The 25443-nt window shown below is 34.0% G+C and overlaps 1 protein-coding gene across 2 annotated transcripts in view; it reads left to right on the top strand.

The window, feature by feature from the left end:
- LOC121730367 overlaps positions 1–25443 on the top strand; it is a 29225-nt gene that overhangs the window by 509 nt on the left and 3273 nt on the right. The window contains exons 2-3 of one of the 2 annotated variants that reach the window (XM_042119378.1): positions 19939–19992; positions 24975–25191. In XM_042119378.1, coding sequence (XP_041975312.1) covers positions 25023–25191 — 169 coding nt within the window. In that variant the 5' untranslated portion in view covers positions 19939–19992; positions 24975–25022. The remainder of the gene's footprint in view (positions 1–19938; positions 19993–24974; positions 25192–25443) is intronic. The other variant, XM_042119380.1, reaches the window with a different exon arrangement.

A 25443-nucleotide genomic window follows, 5' to 3' on the forward strand; every position in this document is an offset into this window, starting at 1 on the left:
AAATTTGTTATTAATACATATCAATAGGCTGAGCTTTCGTAAATAAATAATTCATTATATAATACGAGTAGTTTAAACTTATATATTATTTAAATTTTATATGTATTACCGTAATCACCATAGAATATTCATAAAGTATGTTTTACAGCTTTCTCTGGTCGTATAATTAGATTTCACACCGGGAAGGGACAAAAGACATCCGTGTCATAAGCGGTGTCGAACACCATGTTTATTTTTACCCAACGAAAACAAACATTAAGGGCAAGCTTCAAATAATTTTAGTACAAGACTTTGACAGACTAAAATATATTCATTAAGGGCAAGCTCAAAATATTTTCGTAAAACACTTAGGACCTGTTTCACTTCACCACTGCCTGATAAGTATCGGATAGGCTATTCAGTATTTCTCTGACAGATACTCCATACTCTATCTGTCAGATAAGTAATTTTGGAAAGCATATCCGGCACTTATCAGGCAGTAGTAAAACAGGCCCTTAGACTAAAATATGCTTAAATGCATTAAGGGCAAGCTCAAAATAATTTCGTACAAGGCTTTGACAGACTAAAATATGCTCAAACCACATGAAAACGATTTATTTTCGTAAATCGTGGTTTATCCAAGAAAATCCGCATACATGTATAAAACGTGCGGTGAATTTTTATTTTTAACAAATTCCTTCGCATGAAGTGTCCTTTTTCTGTAAATATCACTGTAGATAAACTTAGTTTTGTAGAAAACTGGCATATTGTGCTCTAAAATTGATCTTTAAGTATTACGCAAATTAAGTCAAATATTTTTCTTTTTACAAGTTATACTAGTATTTATAGGTATTTATTATGTGAATTTATTTTTATTACATTTTTCAAAATAATTAAACCACGGTAAGAAATAGTGTTTAAGAGTTGTAACTCAAGTTATGTTCGAAATGTGTTGTAGAGTTACTATTACGTATTTAATAATAAATAAATTCCAAAAACTTTCACTTTTAATAAAGATGTTAAAATATATGCATAAGCAATGATTGTTATCCATAATACAATAATAATTACAAAAATTCTGAAGGTTTTTTCAAGAAAGTTTACATTAAAATTTCGCACAAAAACAAAATACATAAAATACAAAAATATGCTTTTACACCAAAATTATGCGTTCAAACCTATTTTTTTAATATTTCAGTACTGTAATATGCTTTTAAGCAACATCTTAAATTACTAGAAACAACTTAGTGAACGATAATTTCAGGGCATAATAGGTTTTAAATGGCATACAACCATTTTAATAATCGACCACTGACCTGGCTATTATTTCTTGTGTAACTCGTAGTTTGCACTGTAAATGGTAAAATTATCGAGTTGTAAAAAACGTGTAAAAACGCATCATTTTTAAACACGAATTTACATTTACTATTAAACGAGCTAGTATCCAGTTTGTACATAATATATGTAAATATTCTTGTAATGTGCCCTCACACTTAAGTTACTTACGATTCATTACGAGGTATTATTATTTAAATGGGAATTAAATGTCATATTATATAGCGCTTATTTTACATTATTATTATAACATATTTACCTTATGTTTACATAAATACATACCTGTTTAAGATAGCTTCTTAACACAGGTAAGCAATTATGAGATTTCTGCCATTTTATACCTTTTTTATAATAATTACGAGTGATAACGAAACCGTTAAACGTTAAAGCCTGTTCCCTTGAACAAATCTAAAATTTTGTCTTTTTTAGGGTTCCGTAATCAACAAGGAACCCTTATAGTTTTTGTTCGCTTAAGAATGCGTTAAACTGGAAATCTCATTTTAATGTCCCTTTGATTTAAGATTATGTTATTGATGCTAAAATTTTAACAGTCTGGTCATAAAATAAAAGTAACAATGAATAACTGTTCAACTTTATTCTATAGTATCTGAAACATAAAATCGGTAGTAAAACATGATATCTTATGATTAAATCAAAATAAATATAAAATTAGTAATAATATTATGTCGATTTAATCGATATATTGTATGCATATTAGTTTTATGTTCTAGAAATTATACGTTAACTTAAATATGCATAAAATATTTCATTTCTATATAAACTTGAAATAAAAATGAATTATAAGTTTATTTTTAAACAGTGACACAAATAAAAATCATATTTTATTTTTAAACGAAGTATGGCTTCACCTTAAATAGGATTATTTCTGCCTAATTGGAAAAGGTAGGGTTCCCGTGAGTAATAAGACGTAATAACAAATAAGGCCAATGCAATACTATTCAGTTTATCATTATAATATTATTCCTTAAGGGTCGTGTACATGATTGTTTTTGGTCATTGAACCTCCTTCTGAGATTTTTTACAATAATAATAATAATAGGTACCTATTTATCTTAAAATATTAAGTTGATATTATATTATGCGTACCAAATTCTCACGCAATTGTGTTTTCAATACAGTAATATAATTTATATAAAATTATATTCTTTTGTATGATAAAATATATTTAGTGGCGCAGTAAAACTAATAAATAATTATATGAAACAAGAATTGGTAATAATTTATATTGTTATTCCAATGGACGCACTTTTTTTCATGAGGCGGTCTTATTCTTCAGCTGTAGAGCCTGTAGACATTATATTTTCAGCTGTTATTTTAGCAAAATAATTGCCTGGTAGAAATTTTTATTTAGCTGGATGATAATAACCTTTAGATGTCCCTATGTGTATCTTCATTCTTCATCATTACCTTACTCGGCACAGCGTTCTCGAGTCTATACTATCTATTCTACATAGAAACAGTTTTTGTCCAAAGGGTTAATGCGTTTCTATACCGTTATATGACTACTACTCGAGTCGCCATAAAAACTAAATCGACCAGCCGATTACAGGTTAGAATGTTTAATATACTCACAAGTTACAACACTTTACAACTGTAATATTATGAACTAGTTGGACGACGCGTCTTCGTTTATTGATTCGGCTATTTTCGAAATATTTTTTTGGGGGTGCTATGTACAGAAACTGAGCGGAAATATGTATGCAAAATTTGACTGCAGAAGTTGAGTAGAGCTAGTAGTTTGCGATATTTCATACTCATTTAGATACAATCGATGCGTCAATCGACGTTTTTTTTTCATTCCGTCTGTTTTTTTTCAGATTGCTAAGAGCTATTAGCAAATTGATTTTTTTACTTAGCTTTTCTTCTACATCTACAGCAATCAGCAAGTATCAATGAAAGTTGCCTTGATGAGCAAATGAAATATTCTGAAGCTAAATTCTGAAGATTGAAATTTTATTCATAGCGATTATAGTTCTCCTTTTATAGACAAAGAGGGCATATGTGGAGCCGCAACTCCGCATCGACCTGGATGCGTCCGAGCGATTAATTAAAACGGCGGGCCCACTAACGGACCGTAATTAAAGTAAAAGTAAACAATGTCTTGCCGTATTGACGCACGAAATAGGCAAAAATATGCACAATTTTTTTGCATATTTTACCGCTTGCTACCGTCTTAAACGATTCAAAGATTCTTAAATAAATTAATGTTGAATCTTAAATTAATAAAGATACAACAAAAATAATAATCTCAGCCGGAGAAAAAAAAATAGGAAAAAACCATAATGTATGCTTTTTACAAATTAAAAATCATTAATTCACTGATCTTTCATCAAAATAATTAATGAAATCAAAATGTAAATCTCTAATAAAACGACTAATGACTTCATAATAAAATATCATTTTAATTGAGTGATAAAATTTGCTGCAAAAAATTTAGAATGAGACATACAATTTTCTGGACAATTTTTGATAAAAACAGCAAAAACAACGAAAACTTTACGACAATCTCAATTCTCAATGCATATTATTGCGTGAAGGAGTCTTCCTTGCATGACATACGAGTAATTATTTCTTAACGAGTAATTAGTAGCTGTTACGTAACATAACGCACGACATTTTAACCTGAATACTCCTCCTCATAAAATGGGTCGCAGCATTTATTATTTGTCTTGCGAGATCTAGGTCTTATTTTAATCCTGCAATTCATAACGAGAAGACTGTGCAGTCGTAGGTAAACTGTTATTTATATTATGAAACTAATAGCATCATCAACCTTTAGTTTATTTCCTGAAATATTTTGCTTTTCAAAAAACATGCTGTACTGTATGCAACCTGTAACAATAATAGCAATAAACGCGACATTTGATTATTTAAGAAACAATTTTAATAAGTATTTTGTAATTTGTAATTTTTGTACCTTATTGGTTCGATCATAACATAATGTGATAAATACGAAAGGTATTTTAAACCATAGTTTCTATTTGATAAGTCTATACTGTTTCCTTTTACAAATTAAATCTTTCAAACGAAGAACCATTAACAAAAGAAGTTTACGCACTTCAGAAGATCAATGTTTCGACTCCGATTCGGACAACGATAAATGTTTTACTTCCCTTTCGGGAATTCCGGATAAGTATACCTCGTATTAGTCCTACCACTAAGACATAATTTACACACCTAATCTAATGGTATCTCTTTGATTGAGGAAATGGTTTCCGGAAGGTTCCAGGAAAAAGGATCAGGAATTATTCTGAAAAGTGTTCTTAGATAATTCTGTTTTGCGATAGGTAGGTACGGGCCGCACTCAGGGTGGAACATTAATTTCTTAAATGTAATTAATTCATTTAAGCCTCATGAATAAACTATCTGTCAAACTCTTCATTCAATTGAAGGTTAATCATAATTAAATGTCTCTGAGTATGGCGGTTAATCTTATATATAAAAATGGATTTTCAAATGTGTTAGTCGCGCTAAAACTCGAAAACGGCTGAACGGATTGGGCTGATTTTAGTCTTAAAATATTCGTAGAAGTCCAGGGAAGGTTTTAAAGTGACACGAAGTTCACCGGGACAGCTAGTCTTATATATAAAAATGGATTTTCAAATGTGTTAGTCGCGCTAAAACTCGAAAACGGCTGAACGGATTAAACTGATTTTAGTATTAAAATATTCGTAGAAGTCCAGGGAAGGTTTTAAAGTGACACGAAGTCCACCGGGACAGCTAGTACTTAATTATTAATTAATGAAGATTTTGACAGACAATGTATGGAACTTGTGTCACAATCTTAAATTAATTACAGTTAAGTAATTAATAATCGTCTCTGACTGAGTCTACTGAACGTAACGTAGCTAATTTGTAATCATGACCATTACTGTAAACGTTGGTCCGTAAATTCCACTATTTTAATCCATCATCAATTCAGTTTCGCCCCTCGTTCGATCCAGTCCATTTCCTAAACTACAAAATAGACTACATATTTTCATAAAAACGTACAAAACGGAATTCCTATGATATATCAATCCATAATGCTTAATATTTAATAGAATTTCGTTTTGCAGTTTCATAAAAAACATACTAAACAAGAAATAAAGCTCCAATAATGTCTTATTGAAATCGTAGCATACTATTGTCAACTAATTATTATCAGTAGTTTATTAATAGATTTAACACCCTAATAAATTTAATATCATTATACTTAATTCTTCGTTATGCGACGCGAAATACGCGAATATGTTAATAGCACGATATCAATAATTAAAAACTTGTATATTTTCAATTAATTAAAGTAAAGAACTCGATACCAATTAGCATTTAGATAGTAGCTATCATCTTTATCTATGCCCCGGAGCTACTCAATATCGTATTAATTTAAATGATTTTAAAATACTTTTAATTGCCTCGTATAATGAGATTTGAGAAACAAATGGGTGCGTTTGTGAGAGTAATTCCGGAAGCTGAGCGCCGACTGGTTCTTCCATCAGTCGCGATCGCTTCTTTATAAGAAGACGTGAGTGTATGAGGTGGGTAAGTAACAGTTTGAAAACTGACGTTTTTTGCATGACTGGAGGCTTTAGGACCGGAAAATGATTTAAAATCAAAAGGAGTGAATTTTATGTATAGCCACATAATATTAGCCAGACGATGGTGATGGATGGTGGTGGAGGTAAGTTACAATGTTTGTTCAAAATAGAAGGAAAAAAATATAAATGCTCTTACGTTGTAAAATGTTAGTTACCCACTTTATCCACTCATGTCCTCAACTATGACGGTACTAATTGATTCTGATGAACAATTAAGTTTGAGTTATCGCATCTCATTAACGATTTCGGTTATTAAACGTTATTTATGTTTCGATTTAGACGAATTCCGTTCATTGAACGCTTATAAATTATTATAATGCATGCTAATATTATAAATGCAAAAGTGTGTCTGTCAGTCTGTCTGTCTGTCTGTCTGTCTGTCTGTCTGTCTGTCTGTCTGTTATCTCTTCACGGCCAAACCATAGATTTGGTTACCGCAGAAATAAATGTAACAGGTAAATAATTCTACGTCTCATCTTGCATACAAACTTGCGAAGGGCGATAATTGAAGAAGATTTACAATGGAGGTTACGTAGATCAAGTATTGTAGCTTTCACTGAATAAGACTCGTTATTACATTCGGATCCTCACGCAATCGTTTTAGGTAACTCAGATAATTTGTGACGATGTTATAACGTATGATTGCTAGCTATTACTTTAGCCTGTTCATATTCCACCATTATGGAACATTAAAATACCATATCCGTTATTTTACTGAACTTTGAAAGGACTTTATTGAACATAGATTTTTATTATTATGAGTGTTATGTTTCTTCAGCTTTATATAGTACCTACTACCTAGTCATTTTGTAATTACTAATGTCGACTTCGCTGTCGACATTATTGTGGACGTTTAATATATAAAAATTGATGAGAATATAATAAAATATAATATAACCCATCTCCAGTGCCAGTTTTATAAGATTTCTAGATGGGAGTTTATCTTAATACTAGTGTTTTTGATTAGTTAATACTGAAATATTAAACAGTCAACAACAAAGTAGAAAAGATGAACTACCTAGTACCTACAGTCAAAAACTTCACAACCTATAGTAATTACTATGTTACATTTCTGTTTACTATCAATGTTGCTGCTTAATCACAATTCTAACCTGATTCTACTTTTATAATGCAACAATAATGCAGCTTTATTTCTTGTTCCCCATACCTACTGAAAAAAATATTTCGTCAAAAATTCACTTCCTAGGTAGAGTCAAACATTTAGTAAATACGAACATATTTATTAACAAAGACATAAAACGAACAATGAACACAATGGTGGGGGTAATTTGAAATTTTCTCAATAGCCGAGCGTGGTTCAACGGCATTCATCAGGAAGCGCGGACGTGTCGCCCGGCCTGAGTTATTGAAAGAGAAGAATTCGTGTCACATTGTCCCATGAATATGAAGTCAGTCAGAATAATAAGTCATAAGCAGTAAAACCTTCCATTATTGTGGGGTGATTGAAATAGGAACTGTTGTTATTGTAGATTCCTCGTTAAATAATATTTGATACTTACCCTATTTAATCACGTTGGGAGTATTTTGAAAAAATCTTCTTTATGACCCCTTCATCGTTTAAAATACAATTTCACATTTCTAGCTCTTTGGTTTTAGTTTTCCTGATATACAATTTTGATCTTGTCTAACCGACTATCAGCTTTGATTTTTAAACAGAAGAACATATTAATAAAAATAATTATTAGATATTCGTCAATTAAACACGTCTAATCTTTTGTAGAGCTTAGTCACAAATCACAATGTCAACAAAAATTCGTGATTTTTTATTCATTGCAGAGGAAAATCTTTTATCAATCAGGCCACTGTTTGGCAACCACGACCCCCGGGGGGTCAAAATCGCGAAATATTATTTTCATACCACGCACCATAAAAACGTTGAAAAACACTAATTATGCATATTTAAGTTTTATACCTAGGTTGATGATGCTAATTAGGGTTTGTCCAGACAGAATTTAGTCGTCTAGACGTCTAGAAATATGTATAAGTTCAATTTATGTGAGGAACTCAGCTGGAAAGGCTTTGTTGTCTAGTATACCTTGTAATGTCGTTGCCCCCAAAATTTGAGAGATGAGGTTTCTCTTTCATTCGTTTAGCAAATTGTAAAAGAGACCAAATTCTTCTATTTTATGTTTCTTCTATTTAATGTTGTACATTATACACCTACGATATAATTTTGATACAGTCACATAATTAAACAAGTAATTGGTGTAGCCATTACTAAATTAAAACTATAATAATTAATTATATGTAATGCTAGATAGTAAAACGAAAATTAAACTTTTCCTACATCATTCTGCTAGTCTTTTTATCAGCACGCGGATTTTTTTTAATGAAATAAGGGTGCAAACGAGCAAACGGGTCACCTGATGGAAAGCAACTTCCGTCGCCCATGGAGTACGAGGACGAGGGTATAAAAGGGAATAGGGGAGGGTAGGGACGGGAAAAGGGTAGGGGATTGGACCTCCGGTAAACTCACTCACTCGGCGAAACACAGCGCAAGCGCTGTTTCACGCCGGCTTTCTGTGAGCGCGTGGTATTTCTCCGGTCGAGCCGGCCCATTCGTGCCGAAGCATGGCTCTCTCACGTCACAGAATAGATAATAGTTGCTCACGTCAAATATAATAACATAATTTGTTTTTAACGGCACACCTGAATTAAGACATTTTAAATTGCAACTACTAAATGCTTATAAGTTATAACTAAACTAAAACAAAGGTTGCAACGTGCCGTGCGACGTTAATGGAAATTAACATTCAAGTAAGTGTTAACTTGTTGTTCTTAACAAGTCGTAATGTTAACAAAGTGTATAATGAGTGTTTTACTGCCATTACAGCATAAAGAAAGTATATTGAAGAAAGTGAGGGAAAGGCCTTATATATGACGTGTCGAATATGTTTGTTCCCGTAATATTCCCGCTTAGGATTAGTTCACATTGCCAGAATTGTTTAAGAATTTGAAAGACACGACGGTGATATGAGATGCATTACAAGAAGGAGCAGGGTCAGGGAGCCCTAGAACATTTTTTTTATTACTATCAAGCAAATTTTTGTGAGTAGCTTCATTTTGATAAGACAAATAACATTTTTATGTGTGAAAAATCTTGAAAGTGGTAGCTAACAGAGATAGAAAAGATTTCATACTTGGAATATGGATTGTTCTATTTGTAGGACAATGTTACTCTTAAATTAAAATTATATAAAACTATTTAAACCTACCAATATACCAAAAATCAGCTGGTTAGGGTTCCGTTTTCGGGTACCGTAGTCAAGCAAGTTTTGTTGATTACAGAACCCTAAAACGGAACCCTGCAAACCTTTAAGAAGAAAGCTCTCTTCTGATATTATTGCGAATGTCCATGGGCGACGGTGGATGCTTTCCATCAGGTGACCCGATGCTCGTTTGCCCTCTAATTTTATAAAAAAAAGATGAAAAATTGGATTAAGTTGTAATGGAAGTTAGGCTGCCTGTTCCAAATTTGAATAGATCATTAAAAAAATGTGTTTTAACGTCTCACTACGTTGCAACGTGAATTGACCCCTTGTTAAATCCACACCTTTTAAGCAGCAATAAAAAGCGGCTTAAATCTGCGAGGGGCACGTCATCTGGAGAGTTACCCTATTCAATATTGAGAGCTATGGTCCAAACCTGAAGTCTAGTCACAAAAAAATCAATTTCTACATTTGATAACATCGACTTCAAGTAGAGGGACATTCCCTTAATGAACAGAGATCCAACGTTTGTGTTGATCCAAAAAGTTTGTCAGTGGCTCGCGTGAAGTTAAAACATACGAATAATAAAAACTATTATTATTCGTCGTAAAACATTTTAAAATTTACACATTTTATTTATTTTATTGTTATATATGGCTCTCAAAAATGTAACAACTCAAACAAACTTGCTACATTACAATATTAACTACCAAAACACGAATTTAAATAATATTAGTAGTACCAAACTCTACTAACTCTCTTATCTTTATAGGACTTCTATTAATAGACAGCCATTAACTTTCCTCGCTCAAGTTCAATGCAAGAACATAAAAGAACCTTAAAGATTATCTTACATTTAAATTTATTTTGGGAGCACCCTTTTAATCGTAATACGGTGCTTATCTTTGAAGTTATAAAAATAGTAGAGATACGGAATAAAGTATAGCAGGCGGATATGATAGGTGTGTTGATAATTGATATGAGTTTAGTACCAAGTATGCAGTACATTTTTTCTTTGGAACTGAACATAATATTAATTTATGCATTATGCAATTTTTTTTTTTTTTTTGGAGTGTAATGGTTTTTTTTGTATTTTATAGTAACACAGCACTACAAAATTGTAAAATATTTTGTAGTGCTGTGTTATTGGTCCTTAAAATTCCTTTTAAGGCCTCCGGTAATAATTATTGTAATCACTTGGTGAAACGAGTACTAATGGGCAATGACTCACGCTCCTTTTAACTCCCATACCTCATAAGTTATTCAATTATTTTATTTACTAACAATCTACGAATAATAAAAACTACTAACAATATACCTAATAAAAAGATCATACAAATTATAGTTACATTAATTTTACGAAGTGTATTAATCTTAATTCTTGTAAGAAAGTATCTGCAAATAGAGCAGCAAAACCATGGTTTCGTATTAACGGATTACTGTATTACTTCGGACGGGAGCTATTTGCTCTGATTGTTGATGTATTACGACTCCAGACGGCAGACACACAATTTATCTCCATCGCAATAATGATCACCCCTCTTTATCATTCTCAATCAAAACACTACCAAGTAAACTAGTTACCGAGTAACTACGAACGTTGTTTTTGTTGCGGATGATATTGTCATGGCCTCATGGGGATGCACAATAGCTGCTGTCACTGACAGTGATGATTAAAATGATCCAATCAGCTTTGATAATAATATATTGTATACTAAATGTATACTACGTTAGATGATATTGACAGGCGTGCAGTTGTTGCCCAAGCTATCTCTAACGGCCATTCCCAATATTTGATCTATATCTGGTTTTGCCCTACTAGAGATAGGAATAGCTCACATTAGACATAAATTATGTCAATTGTGAGCTATTCCTATCTCTAGTAGGGCAAAACCAGAGATAGATCAAATATTGGGAACGGCCGTTAAACAACAACTACGTAAGATGGCAAGGCCGCGCTGCTTCAAAGTTCGGCCATACGCATCCTTGTAGGATTGTATTTGAACAAAGAATTTGTTGTTTGAAACTTAAAACAGTGAACACTTCTGAAACTATTGGCTATTATAATCGTTCTTGCATAGACAAATCGTTGGACGATTGACTAAAAGCAACATTATTTAGTAAGATAATTTATGTTTTACTTTATTCTCCAACTAGTAACGTACTCGTAAAATCATACTCATACGTAACGATTACATCACTAGAAAGGCTTTCGAATTTCGATATTTTCTATTTTTTGCACCGCGACCGTGAAGCGGAGCAAATATAATTGCTCTCATCAGATTCATCATCACACATGGAACCAATCTCAGTTCCGGATGACTCGCGCCGATTCGATCTACTTGTTTTGTAAAAGTTACAGATCTTTAAAATAATAATTCTTCGTCAAAAGACTTGGCATTTAATAATATAGGCGTTTCGCGAAGAAATAAGTGACAAGCTACTTATACAGTGTGTAACAAAAATAAATGATAATACTTTAGGGTGTGTACGTGTTCTTTGTAGAGAGTTCACTGTGAAAGTAGCAGCGCTGAAAGACGAAAAAAAATTCTCTTTTGTATGGGCCAGGGCCCGAGCGTCACGAGTTTCCCCATACAAAAGTGAAAAAAAATTTGGTCTTTCAGCGCTGCTACTTTCACAGTAAACTCTCTACAAGGAACACGTACACACCCCAAAGTATTATCACTTATTTTTGTTACACCCTGTATAAACTAAAGCTAGAGTTTTAATGTTATTCGTGTAACTTTGGTACCAATAGTGCCATAATATTATCCTAAATCTTTTATACTCGGTTTAAATTACAGAGGTAATTTTGAAACATGGTTGAAATAAAGGAGTTCCTAAGTAATAATAATTAATTTGTGTGATTCGGGTTTTAAGTCACTTGTCATAATATAATTGTGAATTAGGTAATAGGCGCATCTTTATTATAATAATTAAGAAGCTTAATATTCGTCTAAAGTGAATTTTGAAGAATAAAAAATATACTAATAGGCTATTATAATCAAAACTATAAAAAAATCAATTAAGGTAACAAAGAATATAAAAAATAATATGAGTGGATTTACGTCTGGAAATAACAAGTTTGAAGTTCATGATAGTGATCATAACTTTAATAGACAAAACGTAGATCATAAAAAGGAAGCACTTCCTTCTGATACCAATTATTAATAATAATATTATGTTGAATCTACAGACGATAAAGGTCTATTCATACAGGAACGAGATGAAATGAAGCACAATTTAGACGTGGGAGAGCCATGCTTTGGCACGAATGGGCCGGCTCGACCGGAGAAATACCACGTCCTCACAGAAAACCGGCGTGAAACAGCGCTTGCGCTGTGTTTCGCCGAGTGAGTGAGTTTACCGGAGGCCCAATCCCCTACCCTATTCCCTTCCCTACCCTCCCTTATTCCGTTCCCTTTCCATCCCTACCTTCCCCTATTACCCTATTCCCTCTTAAAAGGCCGGCAACGCACCTGCAGCTCTTCTGATGCTGCGAGTGTCCATGGGCGACGGAAGTTGCTTTCCATCAGGTCACCCGTTTGCTCGTTTGCCTTATCTCATAAAAAAAAAAAAGCACGACATGTTAAGGACGCTATCACATTTTTTCACAAATATCAGCAATTTTCAGGTACTATTTTAAAGAATTAGGAGTCACACTGCGAGGATATTTTAGTTTCAAATGAAAGATCTCCACGTCTACACCATAAAAATCTTATACTTAACCCCATACACATTTTTCACATAAATACGTTTTAACCATCACAATTATCGCAAAAGATTAAAAAATGGGGTTTGATTAGGTACCATTATAGCTAAATACACTGAACTAAGGAAAATAAATATACAAAAAAATTTTTGCTTATTTAGTCCCCTGTACGAATAGCTAAATATTTAATATAAAAATAAATAACATTTCCATTTATAAGAAAAATAAGAAACGCTCTCTTTCTTCATTTTCGCCCTATCAAGAAAGCGACGAGCGTCGTAACCGCCACTGTACAAGGCGCGCTGATACTCGTATTGAATGTTATTTTAATGTCCTTAACGTCGATATTCGTAATGACCTGCTAATTTTTGTAATAATTTTTGTCATCACTACAATGTTTTTACGCTAGAGGCAGCACCAGCGTCCTGCACAGACAATAAACAAAAAGTTTTGTTCGACGTTTCTGTCAATATTCCGATAAGAAGTGTGTAACATGTTGGATTTTGGTTGGATTATATTATACTGTATGTCCTAGAAGCGCCGTTTATATTGAAATCACAGATATAGATCAAGATAGTAATCGCATGTCGCTCCATTTGTATGAAAACGAGCGTGCCACTTTTATGTACATAATATAAAATTGCGTGACGTCGTTGCCTCGTCTCGGTGTGACCTGTACCTAATGATTATAAAGATATTATGTATGTTCAATCGTAGGTTAATAATGAAATCGATTAACCAGCATGGGTTTTGGGCGGAGCTGCTACCGCTTACATCTAAAATGCGTTTAGAGTTATTCTACCTGTAATAAAACCTTAATGTTTACAACTTAAGGATAGTTTTCGGATAAACTGAGGTAAATTAACTATGAACAGACGGAGCAACGCACTCGGTTAAATGAACCAAAGATCAACAAAGCACTAGAATAGTTTGGAGTTGTTTAACAATAGCAAAGAGTTTACAAATAGTTTACATTGTGTTCAAAATGTACTCGCTGATTGTTTACATTTCGAGTATCATTGTAAAGGTGTTTCCTCACTTTATCTGTGTTTGAGTACATATTAAGTTGACTTGTAAGTTGTACTTAATAGTAAATGAATTGAAAACAAATATTTAGTCGTAAATATCACTATTATTGTGTATTATGTAGATTTTGTTAATGTTTGTAGACCATAGACAATTTTTATTAACATGTGCCACGAGGGCATTTCTCGTCAACTTTGTCCGCCCACGGCCGGCCGCCCCCGCGCTTATAAATTGTTCTCTTAACAGCCGCACACGACAAATTATCCTTATACATACCCCTTTCAACTTCTTTAAAAGAAAGCTTAACGGCCTTGTTAACGGAAAGAATAAGAGTACCTAATCCATGTTGTTGTCTTTGTCTTTCAAGAAGACAATGAGTTATATCGATGGTGTCTTCATTTATTAGGATGATTCTTGTGAGACACTTACATAGTGTCTCACAAGAATATTTACCTATGTCCTTAATTACTTTACAGGACATAACATAATATTGAAAACTATCTGCTCACGCAACATCGTGAGTCGTCGGTGGCGGATGCAAAATAAATTCTTGCGACTTGATAACTTCGATAAAAAGTATCCTATGAGTTATTATTGGTTGTTATCAATAATTATAATAATAATGGATGGTCCATTTCAAACTTGCGCCTAAGGAGTATGTTTTAAAATATATGGAGTCTGGTCCAAATTTCCACAAATAACGAGACCTATATAGTAAAATTGTCCACTAAATACTGAATTATTATAACCAGACCGCAATCAAAAACATCCCGCTAAAATAAAAAGTTATGACGGAATGAATAAGTTTTCTACCGCTTTATTTCATAGAATATGAGTATATTATTTGGCAACTCCTAAATGGGGAGGCTTACGCCAAAAGAAGAAGAAGAAGAAGAAGAAGAAGAGTATATTATGATACATTGCACTTTTAACTACTCAATCTATGTTATGTCATATCGCTAGGCATTTATATATCAATATCAATATTTTCATTCAAAAACATATTTTTTTCTTATACCTAGTCATAACTTTGAACATGAAATTTATTCTATATTTTTAATGGATAATAAGTCAATATGGGTCTTGTTAGTGGTGGAAATTTGGACCACTTTACTTCATTCTCCTTTCATCAAAACCGTTCCAGCTGCTCACTCGTTTTGCTATTACTCAGGAAAATGGGGATTCATTAGGTAAAAATACTTTTTCAATATTGATCAATATTTAAACGATGGTGTTCTGATTAAAAATTGAAATTACTATACTATAAGCACTATCCAATATACATATTCCATTAAGTTACCAACAAAACTGATATTATGTATTACATAAAACTCACATTATGTAACTAATCTACTCATTTCCAATTAAAAATAACTTAGGCTAATATGAACGACCATTAGAAATCGTGAGCGAAACCCCGGAAAACTGGAGGTACAACAAAATATTGTAAAAACACTAACGATTAGTTATCTAGCTAGACTAAGGGCCCGTTTCGCCACTCTCTGATAAAGTGCCGAATAGGCCATTCACTGCTTTTTTGACAGTTTCTCCATACTTCATCTATCAAGTTAAGTGGTGGATAGCCTATTCGGCACTTATCAGGAAGTGGTGAAACGGGCCCTAATAGTTGATGCGTTACTTGTTACTAATTTTCTTAGTGTCCATATTAAATCCTTACTAATAGTTTAAATGCGAATTTGTGTCTGTCTGTATACCTCTTCACGTCCAAATCGCTGAATCGAATTTGCTGGGTATGAAATTACTTTGAGTCCCGGGAAAGAACATCCATACTAATAATATTATAAATGCGAAAGTGTGTCTGTCTATCTGTCTGTCTGTTACCCCTTCACGCCCAAACCGCTGAACCGATTTTGCTGAAATTTGGCACGGAGATACTTTGGTCTTTGAGTCCCGGGAAAGGACATATTATGATACTTTTTGTTCCGAAAAAATGTACGGTCCCCGCGCAATTAACGAGTTTTGGCGCAACGGAGTTGCAGGCATTATCTAGTATTAAGATACTTTTAACTCGAAAAAAAAATTCCCGCGCGATAAACTCCTCATCTAGTGGTTTATTATAATATTTGTTATTTAATCAGCCGATTATTTTAAATTGTGCACCAATAAAGCGTAGATTGTACTGTTTATCGCCTAACGTAAAATATTCGCTAGAGAGGCAACTGCATTCCCTGAAGATTGCGCTTTAATACTTTGTGACTAGTCCCAGTTGTAGAAAAGAACAATTATATACTATATATAAAACTCAAAGGCTGACTGATTGACATAGTGATCTATCAACGCAGAGCCCAAACCACTGGACGGATCGGGGTGAAATTTGGTATGCAGGTAGATGTTACGACGCAGGCATCCGCTAAGAAAGGATTTTTATAAATTCTAACCCCAAGGGGTTCAAATAGGGGATGAAAGTTTGTATATAATAATACTTCTTAACGCGAGCGAAGTCGGGGGCAAAAGCTCGTATACTATAACACTCACTTGGACAATCTGAAGAAGTCACCAACATTGGGGCTTCGCCGGCCGGCTAACATAATTATTCGTTTACCTTGGTTAACATAATTATTCAGTCAGCAAACCTCTGGCACAGTGTATATTATAGTGATTGAAGAGCACAGTTATGTTATTAGATTTAGGGGCTGTTTCACCACTTTCTGATAAAGTGCCGAATAGGCTATTCACAACTTTTTTGACAGATTCTCCATACTTGATCTGTCAAGTTAATAAATAAATAAATAAGTTAATTGGTGGATAGCCTATTCGTCACTTATCAGGAAGTAGTGAAACAGGCCCTTATTATAGTTTTGAATTATTCTTTCAGGTTTCGTTTCTGGTGAAATGGCCTTTAAGCCGTGATAATCCGTCTAATTAAAGTAAAATGTAACCAAGTAAAACCTAACGCTTTATAACAAGATTAGGCTTAAGATTAGATCTTCGCGATTCATTTGTTTACATAATTACTTCGCCAGTGAAACCGAGTCGTTAATGAGATTTTATCTATATAAAATCTCACTTTCTATGACGCTTGACAAATAAATTATAGACTTTAATGATATTTGCCATCGCCTGTGTAAATTCTGCAGAAGGTTCTCAGTTTTATTGCGGCGTAAATACGTGTTTACCAATATGACTCGGCATGTTTTTGCTTTTCGAGATACAATAAAAATGCCCGTTCATTTCTCTTTCATTACATTTAAGAAATTCAAATGTATGTTAGGATGAGATAAGTACTTACTTGATTTTTTATCGTGATGAGACTAAAACGGCCTTCTTATTGAATAAGTTTTTTAAAATTATCCTTAAGTTCTCGACGTCAGACATATCACATAGGTTGCCTTAAATTGTTTTCTTTCTAAGCCCAGATCTAAACACTTATGTCTTTTGATATCTAGTTAATTCCTAGGCTTATCTATCTATAAATATACTTGTATTTGATTTTTGTTATCATAGTACCCAATCTCTTAGGCGTAAAGTACTAAGTACAATATTTAAGAAATCTTACATCTACCTAAAATTCTGAACATTGTGTAGGTACGATAATTCTCGTCTTTTAAGAATCACGTCACTCAAGTTTCTAATGGTTAACCCATTGTTGAAAACCACTTGCCGTAGCAATGTTATATGAGGTGTTTGGTCTGCTGGTTTGGTGGTCTATGGTCCAAACTCCAAACCTTTAGTAATAAGCTTTATGATTAGGTTCGTGGTTTAGTTTGAGTTAAGAGTTATTTAGTAGACCATTGTTTCAATGAAATAATAAAAAGTTATTTCACGATCCACTGGAATTCAAAACAAAAAATGTTATTATTATATTTATAACTTTTTTATCGAGGGGAAATCCCGTGACCCGTCGAAACAGATGCGCTAATAGAACTGCTCTAAATATTATACATTATGGTAATATTTATAACATTACGATTTACGGACCTACTATATCATAAACATATTTTATTTGTGTACTGCACGTGCATGTAAACTATTCGAGTAGATGGAGCGGTATGCCGAGAATTCCAAAGTTTAATTACTAAAATGATAGCTATGAAAACGGGTTAAAAATTATACGCCACAGTACAACTAACTGCGATATTTAAAGTTAAATTCTTGAGTAATTCTGTGCGCATTCCGCGCTAAGGCGAACCGAGCCATTTTTCCCGTAACAGAACTCGTGTTAATCATAGTCAATTTCTAGCGTGCCTGTCATACTGAGTGGACTTGCAGATTACGAGGTAGCCCATTCAGGCTCATTTTACCTGGACTTTATTCTATTCTGATCCCTATGTCGTTCTCCGAAAGGACCATGAGAGATCAAAATTACTCCGAACGGATAGTATAACCACAATCCCTCATTTGTTGCTGGTTAAATATCAAATGGGTAAATGTCTCGAGAATCGACAGTTACGACTTAAATTAATCTACTTAAGTCGCATTCAAGTAGGTAAACTAGAAATTAGAATTAATTTTGCGGAGTGAACATTAGTAACCTTTGGCAGTTTTGCAAGCTTGCATACATTTTGACTTGAGTTGTTTCTATAACTAGAATAATTTATAGAAACTACTCGAGATTTTTGACATGACTTGAAAGAAGAATAATTGTTAGCATTAAAACAAAAACAAAAACTAATATTATTATCTACCTTTCCTTTATGGTACAGGTTCCCTAGAACATTTTTTTTTATTACGATCAAGCTGATTTTTTGTGAGTAGCTTCATTTTGAAGACGAACAACAATTTTATTTGCGAAAAATCTCGAAAGTGGTAGCTAACAGAGATAAGGGTTTCATACTTTGATTTGATGGTCCTAAAATATGGATTGTTATATTTGTAGGAAAATGTTACTTTTAAATAAAATAACTATTAACCTATCAATATATAAAAAATCAGCTGGTTAGGGTTCCGTTTTAGGGTTCCGTTCCGTAGTCAACCAAGTTTTGTTGATTACAGTACCCTAAAACGGAACCCGAACGAGAAATTTTATGTATATTGATAGGTTATTGGTTATATAATTTAAGAGTAACATTGTCCTACAAATAGAACAATCCATATTTTAGGACTAGGGAACCTGGACTATTTTCATTAGAGCTAAAGCCAAGAATAAGATTTACTTACACTTAATAATTGAGGATGTAATAAAATCAAAACATTGCCATGAGTATACTATAATATTTACTCCTCTACAATTCTACGCAATGCATGCCCAATAACATTATTTTAAAAAATAATAATTTTGTTCTTGTCTATTAAGCGTATTTTCTAATGTTATAGACAATGATAAACAATTTGCATTTTAAAGCTCCCACATCGTCCAAACATTGTTATCATTAACTGAGTTAGCCGATAAAAAGTTCATTGTTTGTGAGCACTTCTTTAACTTAAAGTGATTAGTCCCATGCAACTCACTGGTGGTATTGTCACCATGGAATCTCTTGCCGGCTACCGCACTATTGTCCTCCAAGACGACAAATCCCCTACGTGATGGAATTTTTATGTTTCCGATAACTTCGCACAGCGGCGTAACTCTTGTATTGTCATTAATTATTACACGTATCACCAATATATCACGTCCTACTTGGTGTTTAATCATTATTATCATATTCATTATTTTATTGTGTTTTCGACGTGTGTGTAGCGTGTTAGGGATTCGTATACAAATTGCATGAAAATCGGTTGCATCATTTTGATTTCAACAAAATTGTACAAACTTATATTTTGCCTTTTAATTTTCCTTTTAACTACCCTGTGCAGGCTAAGCATAGCCACAACAAAAATGCGAAAGAATAAACATAGGTACTGACGGATAGGAACCAAACGACTTGTTTTATTTATCAATTTGTTTATATGCTTCTATTAAAGAAACCCTGCCTACGATGGCCATTCTGATAGTGATCAAATAAATAAACGACGTCCAACGAAATCCAATATTACAAGAACAAGTTTTCAATTACCAGACTAAATGTGCGTACCAAATGCACTGGGGAAAGGGCTAATTAACAAAGTACCCCCGTCATAATAAGTACACAAGTACATTGATTTCTTTCTTTTTCAGCCGAGCGTCGCTTGCGCACGCCGCCGTCTGGTCGATGAGCATTCCTGGTATGAGGTGAGTCATCTCGAGCTATTTATAAAATAAATGGCCTAAAATACGCCATATTTGTTACTCCCGTGTCCTTATTTGCTACCGTCTTTGATTCTGCTGCCATAAGTAGCTCTAGTCATTGATTGATGTTCCTAGGCTTTGTACGTATGGAACAATAAATATAATATTAATACTTAATATATTTTCTGCAGTTACGACTTGCTTAACATACTTAAACGTTTTGTGCTTCGATTCTTTATGTGTTGTTAAATATTAAACTTAACGTGATATTTTGGTAACCAGTTAGAGGAATAAAATTGAACATGGCTCGATCAATCAAGTACGTTTTAAGAGATATCTATTCTCGTCAGAAAATAGAGAATTTCAACTGACAAACCAGTCATCGCCTAATTCCCAGTATCCCCGATCGATTTGCTGTCAAATTGGGTTTCCGTAGCCGTATACTAGAGATATTGGTATTCGGAAGTGACTTTCATATTTTTATACCAATTTGATTGGATGAGGCTTTTATGTCTGCGCTTGACAGGCATAATCATCAGGCAACGCTATTATAAGATCGTACCATTGAATTTATTCATAGGCAGCTATCAGAATTACGTTATTTGGTCGGGTTATGTCAACTCAATGTTAATCATGATCTTGGCTGAGTGTGGCATAACGTGACCCAATAACGTAGGTCCGTCGTCAGCCTATAAATCAATTCATCTGATAGCAAATCTGATAGCTCATTAAAGAAAACGTTTTTTCCATTCAATGATAAAAATGTTTTACAGAATACTCATAATATACAAGCTTATTATTATGTTCTGAGAGAAACAAACGCGCTGCAAGTGGTCATATTCGTGAGTCCACTATTAGAACGTGGAGTGCACCTGCCGATGTCAACGTCCGTCAAACGCGGCCCAGCAGCGCCACTCGCACAAACAAATAGTGCAAACACGACTTAATTGCGTAACTAAGATTTTAAAGATAAGTTTTACCCCATTAGTGCTTAACTCTGTTTACGATCTCAATTAGCACTCGCCTTCAGTTTCACCATAATTACGAGCGTTGAGGTGTTTGCATACAATTACCGACAATGTAAAAATTTGAATAATATATTTTATCTATGTACATCGTGTGCGGTGTCCGCTTCCCGTGTTTTAATGCTCGGTTGACTTCAGAAAGTTAATGATTCCACTTTGGATCTTAGTGGTTTTATGGAAAATAGTCAAACATGATGAGAGAGAAATCAAATCCAGGCTAATATGTTTAATGAGCAAGCGTTTTTGTCTGGTTTTGATTAAATTAAGTGAAGATGCTCTGAATCCCGGCAAAGAACATAGGTTCTATCCCGGAAAATGTGCAGTTCCCACGCGATTAACGAACTTCAATGCAACGAAAAATCTAGAAGAGAAAAACTGTAATTTGAAAAATCTAAATAAGAAACAAACAGTCGTTAATAGTTCAGACCCAGGTGACGTGTAACATCTATTTCACAAACTCAATAGAAACCACAGTCTATGACATGAGGAAACCAAACAATAGCGACTTCTGGCTCGAGGGTCCAATTCGGTAGCGCGAGCGGTACGTCCGGGCATGCGCAGGCGCCGTTTAAAACGTAATTACTTAGCGCGTAAACAAATCGCCTCCGAGAATGGTAGTGTTCTAGGTATACCGAGGATCGCAACCGTACCGTAATCTAAGGATCTTGAACCTTGGAGGAACATTACTCCGTCATGCAGATGTTTAAAGCGATGGGAAATGCAATTTGACGAAATCTGCAGTAAATATTCTTTAAAATGATGATAATATTGAATAGCTGATGAATATGGGGATATTTATGGGGGTTGGCTATTTTACAAAAAATGTTACCAATAACCATAGACATGTATACCAAGAGCAAAGATGGTTTTGGAAAGAACAAATTTTTAGTTGTATACAAACAGGCTATAGAGGGTTTTCTTAATTTCCTAATAATTTTAGTAAAGAGAAACTTTTACAATGGGTAGAAAGAATTTTAGGGGATTCTATAATCGGGTAAATGTGTGTAACGGTAAAAGTGAAGAAGACAAAGATTACGCCATCTTTGTCTTCTTCTATCTAATTTTTCGTCTTTTCTATACGCTTTTTGACATGTCAATTTGCGAAATCTTTTTTTTTCTGTAGAATTCAACCGTGTAACGATGGTTTATTTTTTAGTTTCCAGTTTATTTGTTGAAAGTGCCTCAAAAGTATTACCAGTGCATTTACTCTACTTAGCATTTCTTCTAAGGACTTGCGGCTTATATTTTGCAGCATTCTGTTAAAAGATATACATTATATCATGCAAAGTTTTTAGCTACGCGTCATTGGTACTTCTTGACATTGACCTACAATAAAGAACCAAAATGCAGTCTGTATTGATGGGTAACTCTACGTAAAGATAAAGATACGATATTGTAAAATGACATAATAATAAAGGTATCAGGACAAACCACAACGTAATGCCTATTTATACGATATTCTAGTACGAATAATATCAGAACATGGCATTAGTAGAAATTTATAAGAAAATGTAGGTAATATCAGAGAAATTGATTCAAATGTAGATGGTGAACCTGCGTGATTTAGTAAGACTATGTCAAGTCCAGGCGACAGACCATAACCACCTGAAACTTGATATAATCCGACCAATTAACGTGCGTTCTTCATCTGCCTACGAATCATTTTGACTGATACCTCTACCTATTGTGAGAGCCCCACGCCACTTGAAGTTACAGTGGGTGGCATTTTATAAGCAACAGCTATGAAATCATTCCCAGCATTCAACGCACACCCCTTGATTGGTACCCAATCAGTTCTGTATGAAGCAATAAATAAACCAATTGACTCTAATAGACCTCGTACTGTATCTACAGGCAACTCAATAAAATTCATATCGTTAGAGTCGATTAGTAAAACAAATTGTTGTTATTTTAATAACAATTGCAATTTAAGAAAAATTGTCTATTTAAATAGTCAGACATTTAATATTGTTGGTATACTCGTGACACTCTATCGCAAGTCGCAACTTTAACTACAGCGTAGGACAGTATGTCCAACAGCAAACAACGAATTCGAGAATGTTCTAAAGTCCTGTCACTAAATAAACTTGACCATTGTACAATCTGCTTTTCTTCCTCACACGCACAGAAAAATAATACCAACAATTTCGTGTGCACGTCAAGACAAATTACTCTCCATCCGAATACCGAACTTTTAAGTATTTAAGTAATAACAAATAATATTTCCGGAGCTTACAAAAAAACATAATGCACAAATGCAAGTTCTATCGCTATTATCAAACATTATTATTTATTGGAAACAGCATAAACTGGAGACGTAATAAAATTAGACGCATAAAATATTGAAAATCCTCTTAATACTGGCATTTAAATTGTTCGGATAGTTTATGGTCAATTACATAACCAAGAATATAAAAAGAGAGTTATTATGGCGCATCACGGTGAGTTAGAGAAAATTATGGGCGTTTAGAGCGGCTCGGGTTTCCGGCCGATCAGCCGCTCGTCTGATTACTGAGATACCTGACTCAGGCGACCAATACTGATAAGCTCTAATGAACACTCGCGGTGCTAACTTTAGAGTTCTGTACTCTGTTTCTTCTATTTTATGCAATATTTGCAACTTTGGTCCTTGTATGTTTGTTTTTGGTTTTTAGTTTCTCGTCAATTTCCGATCAAGTAGTAATCTCATCTACGTCAAGCGTGGATCTTATTATTAGGGGATTTGTATTTGGTAGATTAAATGATATCTTCATATTTTAATTGAAATAATAATGTCTCGGGTTTGAATTACTTTTGTTCTTGAATAAAGCTTCTAACTTCACTCAAGTCGGGTAATTAGACAAAATAAAATACTGCTGAAATGCTAATGCTACCGAAACTTAGGAATTTACTATTTAACAAGAATTGAATAGTGACAATTACAGGACGTAGCATTACTATCAGTCTTATTCCAAGCCGCTACGGAACCCAACATTGTAGAGCTCGACTCAACATAGTATGTTTTTAATTACGCTGACGCGACGCTGACAAACATAATTTTCTAATGATAGCCTTCAATACCGCATCCTTAGATTTTACCGTTTGTTTGTCCACTACAGTTAATCTCATTTCCGCAACAAATATAGTTACTGCTGGTTAAGTAATTATATAAATAGTACACATCCCGTCTTGCTGCGTGAGCGGACACCACAAATACTCTATGTGTAGATGACTTTAGATATATTTGCAATTTGTATATATTTGAAAATGTAGTTTTTGCAGATTAAATTATAATGATAAAGAATCAATAAAAGGAATAACATGGCTTTCTTGCAATTAAAGTTTTATGACAGTGCGGTAATAAAATCGAGTATCCTGACTCGTAATGTAAGACAATTAAAAGTTAAATTCACAAATATGGAATAACATAATCAAGACAAAAAGTTGTTTATTTACATACAAAATCGCGTGCAGGCATGTTAAGGCTACACACTAGTGCGTCTTGCAACACGTAATAAAATACTGAGTTAAATACGCGTACAAATTACGTAAAATCTGGCAAATCAATTACAACAACCTTCTGCTATTACAAAATTCCGTTCAGATCGGCTAGATAAAGTATAATTGACGTAAACAATGCGGGATTACTTAACACGTTATCAGATGTATTGAATCTTTAGCGAAATCGTTATTTATAAAATTATTGTTGACCGCTGACTACAGTATAATATTTCATAAGTTCATACTGTAATGTTTCTTTATGCACTACCTATACTAATTTTGTTTCTACAAAAAATCACAATTAAGATCAATCGAGGAATTTTGCAAAACCTCCAAATGCAGTATTAATATCACAGTGGAATCACTGTGTGACGAAAATATGAAAAAAAAATAGCCTATCATTTGCGAAAAATCTTCCCAGCGTAGCGAATCTCGTAATGTATAATCGTAGGTTTAACGAGGACATAATTACTATTTCAGCACAGACTGCGTATGTGGTGTGGCGCAATGGTTGCGTAATTGGTCATCATGCGCCTCTTCCGAGGGCCGAAGCGCAGGGAAGTGACCGGGCAGCACGTGGCCACGGCGTCTCCGCGCCGAGACGTCGCCGCCGGCTCGCAGGCCCCACATGACTACACGCTCGTCACCGCACTCCCCGCCATGGTCATGGAGGACGATGTTAAGGAGATGAAGAAAGGTAACGTCTAAACATAAGTGAGAGATAAATATCATAGTGTTGTATGAATCACAATTGAACTACAAAGTTTGAAGAGATTAAACTCTCAGGGGCTGTTTTACCACTTACTGATAAGTTCAGGATAGGCTATCTACATCTGATCTGACAGATACTCCATACTTTCTATTTCATCTGTTAGCTAGCAAGTTGTGGATAGCCTATCCAGCACTTAGTAGGAAGTCGTGAAACAGGCCCTCATTATTATGTTCCACA

This window comes from Aricia agestis, chromosome 9 (assembly GCF_905147365.1).
Source record: "Aricia agestis chromosome 9, ilAriAges1.1, whole genome shotgun sequence".
Lineage (NCBI taxonomy): Eukaryota > Metazoa > Arthropoda > Insecta > Lepidoptera > Lycaenidae > Aricia > Aricia agestis.